Source organism: Phyllostomus hastatus, unplaced genomic scaffold (assembly GCF_019186645.2).
Source record: "Phyllostomus hastatus isolate PE091 unplaced genomic scaffold, TTU_PhHast_1.1 phas_contig_210, whole genome shotgun sequence".
NCBI lineage: Eukaryota > Metazoa > Chordata > Mammalia > Chiroptera > Phyllostomidae > Phyllostomus > Phyllostomus hastatus.
Genome location: NW_025333737.1, coordinates 2,600,723 through 2,615,254, shown reverse-complemented (window position 1 = coordinate 2,615,254; position 14,532 = coordinate 2,600,723). Strand labels below are relative to the sequence as shown.

At 39.8% G+C, this 14,532-nt stretch overlaps 1 protein-coding gene and 1 non-coding gene across 3 annotated transcripts in view; both read right to left on the bottom strand.

Annotated features, from left to right (window-relative positions):
• Positions 1-1,345: 1,345 nt before the first annotated feature.
• On the bottom strand, positions 1,346-1,465 carry LOC123817785. Its single transcript, XR_006785500.1, has one exon. It is a non-coding gene; the product is annotated as a small nucleolar RNA SNORA28 (small nucleolar RNA).
• Positions 1,466-8,702: 7,237 nt separating this feature from the next.
• Positions 8,703-14,532, bottom strand: part of SLC6A4 (solute carrier family 6 member 4) — a 41,322-nt gene continuing 35,492 nt past the window's right edge. Inside the window, exons 13-14 of one of the 2 annotated variants that reach the window (XM_045836940.1) lie at positions 13,094-13,261; positions 8,703-9,110 (exon numbers count right to left, since the gene is read on the bottom strand). In XM_045836940.1, the coding sequence (XP_045692896.1) occupies positions 9,036-9,110; positions 13,094-13,261 (243 nt within the window). In that variant the 3' untranslated portion in view covers positions 8,703-9,035. Of the gene's footprint in view, positions 9,111-11,597; positions 11,731-13,093; positions 13,262-14,532 lie in introns of those variants that run through there. The other variant, XM_045836941.1, reaches the window with a different exon arrangement.

Here is a 14,532-nt window from a genome sequence, read left to right as displayed (position 1 = left end):
AGTTTGACATAGGGAGAAATTGCAAATTAAGGGTTTCTTCTGGCTGCTTCCCCAGATAAACAAATGTTTTTGCCTCTCTTGCACTTGTCCAACCTTTTTCTGGGCACAGTACCTTGATTTCCCTTGGGAAAGTACCCCTTCACTACTCATAGTCTAGTGATTCAGATGGAGCTGCATAGGCTCCAGGAAAAGTATGACTCAAGCTAGGCCAGTTCTGAGATTTGTCAGAGTTGAAAAGACGTTTTCCATTAGCATTGCCAATAGTGAAGATGAGGTAAGTCTAGAATTGCATGGGAGAATGAGTGTCCAACTTCTCCACAGAATAAAGCCCACACAAAAGAAAGCAGAAATGAGAGAAAGATAAAGACCTAATGATTGCTTTTGAATCTCTGGTTCTAATGGGGCATATATATTTTTTAGATACTTTAACTAATACTTTCCTCTTTTCTCTTGGGCCAGTTTGAGTTGGAATTCTGCCACTATGGCTAAAAAGCTCTGTTTGATACACCAAGGTTCCACATACAAGTCTGTGCCAAATTACAGAACATTTTTGTAAAGGTTTTATCTATTTTTAGAGAGAGGGGAAAGGAGGGAGAGAAACATGGGTTGGTAACCTCTCACACATCCTTAACTGGGGATGTGGCCTGCAATCCAGGCGTGTGCCCTGACCAGGAATAAAACCAGTGACCTTTGGTTTAGCAGGCCAGCGCTCAGTCCACTGAGCTACACCAGCCAGGGCCAGAACATTCTTAATCTTTTAAAAATAGTAGTGTAACATGCATAAATAAAGTGCATGTACCATGAATATATAGTTTACACACAAACTCCCCTCAAACCCCTTAGTTTCCCCCGCCCCCACTGTTGACAACACCATAGACTTTATTTATTTTCTAGATTGCTTAGTATTCATCTACTATTGGTGGACATGAAGTTTTTCTCCTGTTTAGGGTTAATCTTGTACTTTCCTGGTATGTGCAAATGTATGTTTTGATTGGGTGACTCCTAAGAATGGATTGCTAATTCAGAGGGTATGCATTGGCTTTAGTAGACACTGTCAGTTTACAGAATTGTACCCAAGTATACTCAATGTATGAGAATTCCAGTTGCTTCATATTCTTGCTTATACCTGTTATTTACCTTTTGTCATCTTGTCTTTTAACTTTAGCCATTCTGGTGGGTGGAGTGATACAGTTTTATTTGTAGTTCCCTTAATGGCTATCATATTTAATAGCATTTGTATAAAGGTCCTTTTAAAGAGTCTGTTTCTTTTGCCTTTGCTAATTCTTTATATATTTGGATAGAGATCATTTATCTTTGCACTGTCTTAATGGTATCTTTTTTTTTTAAACACTAAGTCTGTAACAACTTGTCTCAGAAGAGAGAATGCTGGAATAGGTTGGACTTTGTTGCTATAGCAAGCTCAAATTGTGTCAGACAGTTTTGGTCTTCTGCCAGAGTGTTGCTTGCAATTAATGGTATCTTTTCATGAACAGAAATCTTTAATTTTGATAAAGTTAAACTTAAAAGTTAAGTAAAATTTACCATTTTCTCAATACACTAGACACATTTGAAGTGCTCAACAGCCACGTAGCTGGCAGCTACTCTAAAGGAAAATGCAGATAAGAATATTTTTATCATTGCAGAAAGTTCTGGACAAGACTCTAGAAGCATTATTGTCTCTTTTTTACTTTTAAATCTGCCATGCAGCTTGGAATGAATTATTGTGTGTGATATAATAAAGATTTTTTTCCATATGGATAGTAAATAGAAATGAATGAAAATTTGTTCAAATTAAATCCACAATGAGTACTGTTATACATCCACCAGGAATAGCAAAAATGTTTAGAGACTTAACAATACCAAGTGTTGATGAGATGGTGGAGCAATTCTAAGCTGTATGTGCTGCCAGTGGCAGATGAACTAATACAGCAGGTCTTTGACTAATGTTTCATTCTGTCGTTTTGCTATACCATTGATGAGGGAAAAAATTGATTTCTGGTCATTGCCACTCTGTGGTTTGCAGTTCTCTCCAAGTCTGTGTGGGTTTTCTCTCAGTACTCCAGTTTCCTCCCACATCCCAAAGATGTGCACGTTAGGTGAGTTGGCATGTCTGAATGAGTGTGGGTGCATATAAGTGTGTACCCATCACTGAAACAGCATCCTATCCAGAGTTGGTTCTCCACTTCTGCCTTGAGCTGCTGGGATAGGCTTCAGTTACCCAAGACCCTGAACTGGAATAAGCAGGATTTTTTGTTTGTTTTTCGAGAGGGGGGGCAGGGGAAGGGAGGGAAAGAGGGACATCCATTGGCTGCTTCTCACCAGCCACGACCAGGGACTCGCAACCTGCAACACAGGCATGTGCCCCTTAACTGGGAATTGAACCCATAAACTCAGTTTACAGAGGACAATACTCCAACCAACTGAGCCACACCCAGCTGAGGCATAGTTTTCATGATAGAGAAATAATTGTAGATGCAAATGTGTAGGTAACAAACACCCACACACTTTAATTCTGTCCAGTGAGGGGATTTGGTATCAGTGACACCCCAATAGCAATGAGCATATCTAGCACCTACACCTTTGGTTTCTAAATACATTCTTCGCTAAAAGGAATTGGGGCTGTTTGGAGGAGTAGCTGTGGCAGGGAAAGTATGAGATGTTGCCGCAATATCTTACTCCAGAAGGTAAGGAAATTTTCCGAGAATTACAGGGACATATCAAAAGGACACAAACGCCAGATTTAAAGGATTAAAAGCCACTGGCTAAGTATTGGACAATGTGAGCATTGAAGTTAATAATGTTAAAAAAATGAGCAGGATATTTGAATAGCCTCAGAGTAGTCCCTCCTTTCAAAATACTAATTAATTACACAAACACACAAACCATATAGGGAAAGCCTGGTGGAAACTACCTTAAGTGATTCCAGTTCGCAGCAGCAGTACAAGGACAAGTCAAACCATGTTCCACCTGATAGAATGCAGTGCAAATGCCTCATTCCCGTGATATTTCTGCCCAGAATACACAGCTTGAATCTAATCATGAGGAATCAATCATCAAATCAAATTGGGGGGCATTCAACAAAATAACTGGCCTGTAATCTGAAGTGTCAAGTTCATGAAAGTCAAGAAAAGACTGGGAAACTTCTCCAGACTCAAGGAAACAAGACATGAAACTAAATGAAAAGTATGATTCTGGAATAGATTCTTTTGCTAGAAGGACATTGAATGGGGTGAGATTAGATGGTAGTAATGTATCAAATTGTTCTCCTGATTTTTATTATTATATTGTGGTTACGTAGGAGAAGTGTATGTCCTTGTCTGTTGAGAACATATCCCTCGTGATTTTCTTTTTTGAATTTAGGATCTGTATATTTAGGCTTTTATAGATGATAAATTTAAAGATAGACATGCAATAACCTTTGGCCAGCAAGCAGAAAACCTAGACCTGTTTTGGAACTTTGCAGCTGTGTGAACCTGGTCAAATCAGTTAACACCTCTGAGCCTCAGGCTCCTCATCTGCAAATTGGGGAAATAACACCTGTCGCCCAGAGCTCTGGGAGTCAAATGAAATTATATACATGAAAGCACATTATAAGTTAAAGCTCTGCACAAATTGCAAAAATTGTAATTATTTAGTATTACTGAAATTTAGTATCTCTAATTCTAGGTAGTTTTGATGCTAAATATTTGCAAATGACTTGCAGTGCTATTTTGGGGGATCCTAAATATTTCGACAACATGCAGTTAAAATTAAGATTTTTATGTTAACCGTAAGCATTCAGAAGTTTGTTTTTAAATGAGACTGAACAAATCTATGTATCATGATGTTAAGAAGTATAACAATAGTTCACAATACAAGGCATTTACTGAAGTCTCAAAATCTAAACAGGAGCACTTATGACTAAGTTGCTGCATAAATGAATATAGGGGCATTCTATGCATTAAAAAAGGGACTCTTTACTTTTATACAAATAAAATATGTTTAATTCTGCTACATTTTAAAACTGTTTCATGTAAAAATAACATTGGTGATTTTCATTCTACCACTATTGACAGAGGGGAATACTGGAAGAAATAACACCGTATTTTGCTGTGTATAATGCACACTTTTTTTTGCCCAAATTTTTGAGGGAAAATAAGAGTGAGCATTATACATGGGTAGTACTAATTCCATAACTATACAAATGTTTTTAATTCTTTTATTTATGCTTATGTGTTAAAACTATGACTCTAGAAAGCAATAGTGATATCCACATGCAAAATAGTACTCTAGAATACAATAAATTGGTTGTGTTTCTAAAAATAAATTAAAAATTGAATTAAAAATTAAAAGATTTTTCCCCTGAAAGTTTGGGTCAAAAACGTGGGTGTGCATTATACATGGCAAAATACATTACTTATTTTTAGCTGTAAGTATTGTGAAAAAAGAAAGTAAAATAAGGGAAAAGAAATACCATGTCAGTTGACCATAATCTAGAATTTGAAGCATTTCATTGTCCAACACACAAAGTATAATGAAAAGTTGTTTGTAGATCAAATTATATTTTAAATGCTATTGGAGAAATAACTGCAAATTCTTTTTTAAAGTCCCCAATTTTATCTTTTAAAATATGTATTTTTCATGTCAAGTTTTCTTAAGGTATACCTCTAATACTAGAGTTTGAATAAAAATAATCTTTCAAAATAACTTTTTGTAAAGTTAGCAAATGCTCTATGGAAATTTCGATGTTAACTCCTTTTCCTCAAAAAGTTGCATTGGTGGTGGGGCAGCGGTTGATGTAGATTTTGTGATGTGTTGGTAAGATAAATACCACCTGAAATTCCAATTGAAATATGTTGTGAGTCATTTCCCAAAAAAGACTCTCCTCTTGAAAGGTTAGTTGTTTTGAAACATCTAATGTAGGCATAATACTGAATAGATTGTAACTATATGGAACAAAAGGACAGACATATTTACAATTTTGTCCTAAAATATTTATCTTATTCAATGTGGGAAATGCCTACTAAACCAACTGAATGGAGTGTTATATTTTATTCTAGTAGAGGAAATAAAACTTAAGTTCACCTTTCTTTAGAAATTTCCAGATCCTAAGAAGAGCAGACAAATTTGCTTGGTCACCAGGTGTGTTTCTGCCTCTAATGTAGTTATCTCAACATTCAAATATTGTTCTCTCATTAAAATTTAGAGACAGTTAAGCAATGAGGGAAAAGGGTGATATTACAAAAATATGAAAAAAAATTAGAACTTTAAAATAGTCCTTCCATGGAACTAAACCACAAACAACAAATTTTAATAAATATCATTGACCTATCTCTGATATTGAAGGAAAAATTCAGGCTATTTCAAGTAGACCAGAAAAGCATTCTACAGCATAGGGATATTCCTGGTCTTAATATTCATTTTTCACGGTATTTGGGTTTATAAATTTCATTTTCTAACATGCTTCTCAAGCAAGTATTATCTAAACTCACCTTTCTGATTTAGAGCCTCTTTTGTAACTCTCCTTGCATTTTAAATGTATGACCTCCATGATGACTTTATTTTTTTTTTAAAGATTTTATTTATTTTTAGAGAGGGAAGGGAGGGAGATAGATAGAAACATCAATGTGCAGTTGCTGGGGGTCATGGCCTGCAACCCAGGCATGTGCCCTGACTGGGAATCGAACCTGTGACACTGGTTCGCAGCCCGCGCTCAATCCACCGAGCTATGCCAGCCAGGGCTCCATGATGACTTTACACAACTTCCCACCAAGCATGTGACTGTTTTGCTTTTATTACATCACTGATGGGGATGACAGGTTGTAGCATAGTTTCTGTGAGGAACCTATTGCTCCTCCTCTCCACTGGCCCCTGACAGAAGAAAGGAAAGGGAGATGGTGAAAATGCCCTCTGATTACTGCTGTGTTTAATGGTATCTTAAGCACCAGCTGTTGACTTATGAGTGAAGAGACATGCTGAGAAAGGAACCAGGCGTGGCTGGTGCCATTGGGTAACTAAGCATTGTCTAAGATGTCTCAGAATAGCACGGTTAAGGCATTGCATTACATAGTTTTAACCTTTGCTTTGGAAGTGAACTCCAAAGCAGTTATAGAACAGGTAGAAAAATCAGGTCAGACTTTCCTACTTATCAGAAAGAATACAATTCTAATTATAGGAGAAGAATCTCCCTTTTAAGGGGTGGGGTGGGCATGTTAGGCAGAAACTCATACACTTAAATTTTGAGATTGGTGACATCAAATTAACCAGCTTAGTAAAAAGATGCTGGAGAGGGAGTGACTCATCTCACAGAATAACTTTTGGCCTTATTTTGAGATTTCATTATTTGATTTGGGAGCTATTCTATTGACTTTGGATATGTCAGGATCTTTGCATCCATCTCTAGATGGGGCAGCTATGGCAATGAATTTAGGTTATGAGTTATATGTATTCCGTGTAACAAGTGGACTGAGTTGTAAATAGGTTATACATTTTCTGGAAGGGAATTTAATTTGCACTTCATTGCACATCAACATAGGAAACAACCTCAATCAAGTGAATCACTCCCATTCCTTTGTCTTGTGTCTTGCCTATTTCTTACTGACAAAAACAGCAGGAAAAAATTAACTTCAGTACTTAGATGACTTTACAACTCAATCCCATTTTTATTTTTACTTTTACGTAAATGCTACATTAGATGTAAAAGTCTTAGAAGATTGTTTTAAAGTCCATCTGCCTACTCTTAAGTCTTTCTTTAAAAAGAAAAAAACCATGTATCCCTGACTGGTGTGGCTCAGTGGGTTGGGTGTGGTCCTGCAAGCCAGAAGGTCGCCAGTTTGATTCTAGGTCAGGGCACATGCCTGGATTGTCGGTCAGGTCCCCAGTTGGGGGCGTATGAGAGGCAAATAATCAATGTTTCTGTTCCACATCGATGTTTCTCTCTCTCTAAAAATAAATAAAATATTTTTAAAAACCCATGTGGTATTGATAAATAGGGGCCAGGTAAATGCAAACTATGGAGAACAGATATTTAGGGGTTTTTTTTAAGTCTAGTGAAGTTGGAAAATTTTTAAAAATGAGTATATAATCCCTTTAATACCTGTATTGGCAAAACTCTAATTCTGGTTTTTGTTTTTCAATTCTGTTTGGAAAGGTGATTTTTAAGAAATATCTTTGGAGAATAAGTGTGTGGGGGATGGTGAGAATCCATACCCAGACCAATTTTTAAAATTTGCAGAGCTATTGACACTGAGTATGCTGCCCCTTATATATCCTTTAAGCATGTTAGAAAGCAAAGAGAATGGAAGTGAGGAAGCAAGAAGGAATAAAAGAGGGAAGATAATGAAAGTAGGTCAGTACAGAATATTTTTCAATCTCCCTCCTCTTTTCCTGTAATATTTTGGAAACTCAGCCACTATCCTCTGTAAGGAGAAAAAAAATCCTTCTGGAAAAAGCAAAGAATCAGAAACAGAAGGATGTCGGGGGAATACAAGAAGGCCAGGGAAGATTGCTAGGGAAAGGAGGCCAAGAAGGGAAGAACTATAAACAAATAAAACCAGACCTCTATTATATGGATCTTCTTTCTATAAGGTTGTTAGAATTGAATTTGATTTCTATATAGGACTGAAGTGATATGGAAATAGATAATTGAGTTGTTTTATCATTGACTAGGCTTTATTCCCCTTAAGATTTTGATAAGAAAATCTTACACAAGGTAAAATTTGCTTCTCTGACCATGCATCTGAGAGCCATAAGCCACTGAAGGTCAAATTTACTTGATTTATATTAAAGGCTATATATGGAACTTGAAAGGTTATTCATTTAACTGACCCTTCTCCCATCAACCTTACTTAGACTCAGTCTTGAAAATTATCTGGAGGGCTCAGTCCTGGCAGTCAACCAGGAAGGGGCTGGGGGTGGGAGAAGTGTTCATTAAAGGCTACCCTAGACTCTCCAATCACTTTCAGATTGAGGATGACCTTGGCTTAGGTCAGGGTTCCCAATCTATGTACCTTATATGTGAGAATTGGATTCATCCTTTCTTCACAAAGCAACCTCCACTGTCAAACTCAAGCCATTTGAAGCCTACAGAGCTTAAATCCGATAGCCAACTGAACACTGAAGATGCATTTGTCAATATCCGTCTTCAAAGTAATTCATGGTCCAGCCACAATGACTAATGAAATAAACCAGATCTGCCTGTGGAACACTATACTAAATGTTTAGCAGAGAGATACTGGAAGATGAGAATCAAGTTCAGTAAATGCTAAAGGCTGACCCACAAGGCAAGGTGTGTGGGCCCAAGTAGTGTCCCTGGAAAAGGAAAAGGTGGCAGAGCACGTTGTAGTAATTATAGTTTTCAAATAATAACATACATACACATTTGAGTAGGTAGAATTGATTAATGTAAGAAAAATTAGGGGAAATTCATATAGTTTGTAACAGTCTCAAACTATTAAAATAAAGATAAGCGTACACTGAAACGGTACACACATATACTCACATGTACACATGTCTCTTACACCTTCCTCTCCTGACTCCACAGCAGCACATGGGTTATAGAGTTCTAGTAGATCCAGCTACAGAATTCTATGCTACTCAGAAAATATATGGCTAGCAAGACAGCATCCCTGTTTTTCCCTACATGGTTTATGCATCCATCAACAATGAAAAATTTAGAAGGAAGCATGTCAGATACCAATGATCATCATGAGAAATGATACAAGAGAGGTTCACAGACTTTATTCTAAACCTAATCCTAACCGATTATATGGTGGTTTTCATCACTTCCATACACATGATCATGCATCCAAACTAGTCCAGTTCAGCTGCATCACAGAGTCTAACATGGTAAAACATCCAGGAGATTTCACAGAAAGACATAGCTGGGGGCCTTAGGAGTCTGGGTACCGTAGTCTTTTGAAACTGTGTCTCTGTGAAGACGGCCTTTCCATTGTCAGGCTTAGCTGGAAACTTGTTGACAGAGGAAGAAGGCGAGGCGTGACTTGTCAGAACTGGAGGAGGAGGTTTGGGGAGCTGTTTTCCTCTTGTTGAAGGTTTTAAATGGCATTCAAGCGGATGTCCCCACAGGGAATTTCTGTTGGTGTTTCTGGAGTGATACTTTTAATAATACGCTGTTGGGAAGAAAATAGGGTGTTACAAACATTCTTATAATTTGACAATATTGAAAAAGTATTTCAACATTAATATTAAAACAGTTTAAATAGTATTAATAGTAAATTGGAATTGTCTCATTGACTTTCCTTAAGAAAGAAATTACCAATTCATTCTCAAGTGTGAATTAAAATTTAATATTCAGCAACCATAAGCATCTGTAAACTAATTGTGCAAGTCATTGTGTCACTAATGGGAGAAAATGAGGACCCTTCCATAGAACCTCTGCTGGCCTATCACTTGACTTTGATGAGCTGGGAAAACTCATCTTTTCCTCTGGAAGAAGGTTTCACGTGGCCAGCAGGGCTTGGGGAGCAGAGTGAGTGCTGGATTCTGGCACCCTCCCCTCAGGCCTGCACACACACTACAGGGACAGTGCATGGTGCCATCAGCCACGGAAGAGCCAGGATGATACTGACTTAATGAATCCACCTGTCAAGGAATACTGGCAAGTTCATATCAGGGTGCAAATCATCACATAATTACATTTAAAAAGATGTGAGTATTGAAATCACTCCTGATCTCATGCTGACGTAGTACTCATCACAGGGAAAAGGCTGAGAATTTTTACATTAGAAACAGCTGAGGCGCACAAATGTATTAAGACAGATGTGAACTATGCTTGGGATTGTGTATGAAATGTACAGTCTGCCTCGTAAAAGCATCAGGGTGACATGAAGCAGCTCTGGGGTGCTGAGAAGGAAGAGCAGCAGTGCTGCAGAGGCTTAGAAAAATCTTTGTTAAGTTGCTTTGTAAGGTCTTTGATGGCAAAGTCTGTCCGTGTGGTAAGCAGGCAAAATTGGATCTCAATGCATCTTTTGATTTACTTATTTTAGGTGAAGCTCTAGTAAGTGCCCTTTTTATTTTGGATTGGAAAAGTACATTAGTCCTTTTTTATTTCCTGGTTCTGGAAGTCCATTCTTCTTTAAGGCACAGGGCCTGTGGAATTCAAAAAGTTCCATTCTCATAGTTAATGAAATTCACAAAATTTTACATGTTGTGTTCCTGATGACCTTAGTATTCAAACACTGCAATCTCACACTGGAAACCCATTTAAAAGGAGTCGATGCAGTCCCCATCAGCTACATGTGTTGACATGTGTAAGTCACAGAAGGCAACATTTCACAAACCACACTTCCCACAGATGAATGTGTAACCTGATCACACAGAATTATGTAAGCTGATTAGAATATGTAATAGAATATGTAAGCTGATTACACCAAATTACATCTTGCTAATTGAGAACTGGACTCAGATCACTCTAAGTAACTAGTCTGAGTGTTGAGAAGGACAAGAGAGCACTAAGGGGTGTGGTGGAGGCAGGGTCCATGATGAACCACATTGTAAAGTAGAACACTTGTTTGGTTTTTGTGCCCTGGTCCCCACCCACCCATTCTGCTGGCCCTCTAGTTGCTGGTTCCTCCTTCGTTTTCGAATTTTGGCTGCATTTCAGTTGCCAGACTATTATTGCTCTTAAAATTTGCCAGCCCTGGCCTCCTGCAAGATGATAATCTAAGAAATGGATCACTGTTGGACCTTTACTTACTAGGGACCTGGATCTTTGTGCAGAGGACCAGGGACTTCTGTGAAGGGACTGAGTTGAGACTTCCAGGCTGCAGGTGAATATGATATCCTCCAAATCACAGGTGACAAGTGGTGGCTCACTCCCCAAACTCCAACCTTGTGTGGCCAGGGCCCAAAGAATTAAGAAACTGACCTTTCTTTTAGTCTTTTTTTAAAATCTTACCAAAATTTCCTGTGAGGCCTCCCTCCCTCATAGCATGTTACAGACCAGCAAGTATGGTATTCCTGAAGAATTACAGTCCCTTGATGTTCTTGACAGAAAACGGCATGTTTTAACCCTCTTGGAGATTAAGCACGCACACGAGCGTGTTAAGGCTTTTGAGAAGTGTCACAGTAAAGAAACATATTTAACTTGCTTAATCCACCATTCTCCAAAACTTTTTGACTGCATAAACTTTTCCCCCAGCAGCACTGCCTGTTGCTATTCCATGGAGCTACTGCCCTTCACACTACGTTAACATTTGGGAAATGTTAACCCAGTTCAATGAGCGCATCTTAAAGATGAAGACATTACAGCCCAGGAAGGTGAGCAATTGCCATAGCTGACTAGGTCCTTTCCCTCCTCGTCCTCCTTGGTTGGCTGTATCGTGATGGCCCCACAGTCAGCCTTTCCACGGTTACTAATGGATCTGAGCTCTGTTAATGACGCACCTCTGTGTGGTATTTCCTCAGGCCCAGCAGGCGGAATTTGCAAGAAAAATGACCAAGATTTGAGGTGTAGTCTGTGACCAAAGAATACTGACATTTATTAATCTGAGTTCCTACCCCTGACTTTGGCCTCTGGATTGGCGACGGTAGAGCCAGTGGACCATCCTGGCTGCCATACAGGACAACCTGAAGAAACAAGTTCAATGACTCTAGGTCGGAGCATGTGTTCCGGGCAACACCAGAGTTCAAGGCCCTTTGGGATGAATGAGGTGGTGACAGGACGGGCTTGGGTGTGGGAAATTAGTAACTCCTTGTAGATTCTGTTCACCTAGAATTCAGTTTTCCTGTCTGGAAAAAGAAATGAACTCAGTTCTCAGGAAGAGCTGATGCTCAATTGTCTCACATTTTCTTGCTGCAGTCTCTTACAAAATGTAGGAAAATGAGTGTGTTGGTCTCATGTTTGAGTTTTGCTTCTAAGAGTCCACAGACCAGCGCATCTCAGTCCTCAGGTTCTTAGAGAGTGCGGTCCCTTCTAGCTTTCCCAAAATGCCACTCTTCCCTTTTGAACAAGTCCGCTACAGAAGTGCCCACTCACATACTTTTAAGTGAACGAACTACTAATTCTAGCAACATAGCATAAAAAATGGCAACTCGCCCTGGCCAGGTGGCTCAGTTGGTTGTAGTGTCGTCCCGTATACCAAAAGATCATGGGCTCGATCCCCAGTCAGGGCGCACACAGGAGGCAACCCATCAATGTTGTTTCTCTCTCACACCATTGTGTCTGTCTGTCTCTCTCTTTCTAAAATTAATAAATACGTCCTCGGGTGTGGATTTTTAAAAATGGCAACTCATCTCTCCCTAACTTCTAACACCAATTGCTACACTGATAAACTACTAATGGAAACTGAGAACAAAAGGGAAACAGCACCTAAAGCGAAAGGGCACTGGCCCAGGAATCAGCAGACTTGGATTCGAAGCCTTCCTGTGCTGTGTGTCCTCGGACCAGTCACTGAAATAAGGGCACTTTGAGCGGCATTATTCCTGTCCTCAGTATCTTTGTCTGCAGTAATACCTGCCCATCCACTCACGAGGCATTTTGATAGCAAAATGGGATCATGTCCATGAAGATGCTTTGAAAAATATACAATTTTACACAAAGTGTAAGTTTCTGTTATTAAAATTTTTACAGCCCATTATTCATTGCTGAAATGAGTCTTGCTATAATGGCACCTTGAGTTTTTACTCCAATGGCTTGAGCTAAAACTATATTATTGCAACATCCCATTTCATGATGATTTTCAAAACAGCCCTTGTTACATTGCTGTTAGAAAAATGACCATAAACATTTTCCACCATAACCTCCACTTTGATCAAAATTTGTGCAGCACCCCAGGCACCACCGAGTTGATGAGTTAGTTATCCGGTAAGTTTGGGATGCTACGCACACCCCACACTCCCAGATGACCAGCTCGCTCCTTCGCCGCTGTCTTTGAGGGTTATGGGAAATGCCTTAAGACAACAGTGGTAGCCTGTAGAGGCCTCCATGGTGTATGTTCTAGAAATATACAAGGTGAGTTTCATGTGGTGGACTTTTATCTCCTGTGAAAAGAACATAACAAGAGACCCCTTTTCTCCCCAATGAGCAGTCTGAAGACGCAAGCACACACACACACACACACACACACACACACACACACACACTAGCACATACTTCCTTCAGTGTCCCCGGAGTGACGATCAGCCGGTATGTGATGTAGGTGGGGATGCAAATGAAAGACGAGGTCCCTATGCAGTAACCCAGGATGACACTCCAGTGAGGATAAGTATACTGGAAAAGTCGCAGCTGTGGCGGGCTCATCAAAAAACTGCAAATGATGAACTAAAACAGAAATTCCAAGAAACATCAGAAATATTAAAGATATCTGAGCAGCTCGAGACAGTTCTGATACCATGAACACCTGGTAAAGCTAAGATACTTCTGGGAAATTCCCAAAATGTGACATATCTTAAATTGAACTCTGGCACACAAAGTTCACTGATTTCTGTGTCTAATTATCTGCAAAAAAATAAAACAGCCAGATGCTTATCTTGATTTTTCCTCCCTACCTCCCACCTCAACCTCTGCAGTGGGGATGCAAAGACCTCAGAATGCTATTTAAAGAAGTCACAGCACCCCCTTTAGGGCAAAGGGGGAGGGATTGGGACCCATCAGAAGTGGTTTGGGCCCCTCTTATCAGAGCTGGGAGGAATGAGAGGGCGGGGGGGACCCTCACCTCGCCCCCGCCAGGCCCTAAGGCTTCCTATTTCTCTCTGCTATGCTTTCATTGTCCTCCTGCATTCCTGAGCTGTGATTGTTTTTTGTCAGAGGGAAGGTACCTAAGACCAGGAGAGATAATAATGTTCTCAAGACCTGAGGGAGACTTGGGCTCCTGGGCTGGTGTTCCTTCTGTCCCCTTCCCTGGGCCCTCTGCTCTCTCCATTAAGCACCTTGGCCTAGGGTTTCAACGAGGATGGCTGTGCCACGAGGCGGCTCAGCCAGGAATGACCGCCTGCCACAGGCCCTCGTAATGAAAGGAATAAAGGAAGGGAAAAGCAGCTGACTACATTTTTTACTTGAATATTCAGTGAAAATTTTGACCAAGAAAAATTCCACGGTGTGCTCCCAACACTCAGTTTATGAGCTTTCTTCTTTCAGTTTGGTTTCCAGAGAGAGCGTAAATATCGGGTTTTGCCTAGTAACCACTGTGCCGTAACAGTTATTGCTCTTGATTTAATTTTATTTTATTTCATGGTCATGAAGAAGACAGTAATGTAAATTATTTGTGTGGTTAAACATCTATTTATATCCTTTTTTTTTTCTTTGTCCGCAGGTAATAAAATGGGATACTGTTAAACACACATCCATCTTCTGAGCAGTGTTATCCTAAGTCCCAGGGGCAGCTTTCAAAACAGAGGCCCGGCCAACCACAGGCCTTCCTCTGGACTTACTCTCCTCACTCCCACACTCAACTACCAAGGAAGACAGTTTGGGAACAGGGGAAAGGGGAGTCTGGTTAGGAGCCATCCCTGCATCTCATCCTGATGCTGGCGTGAAACCTGACACAATTCAGGGAGGCCCCAGGCTCTCACCAAGGCCGGTAAAGGTTGCAT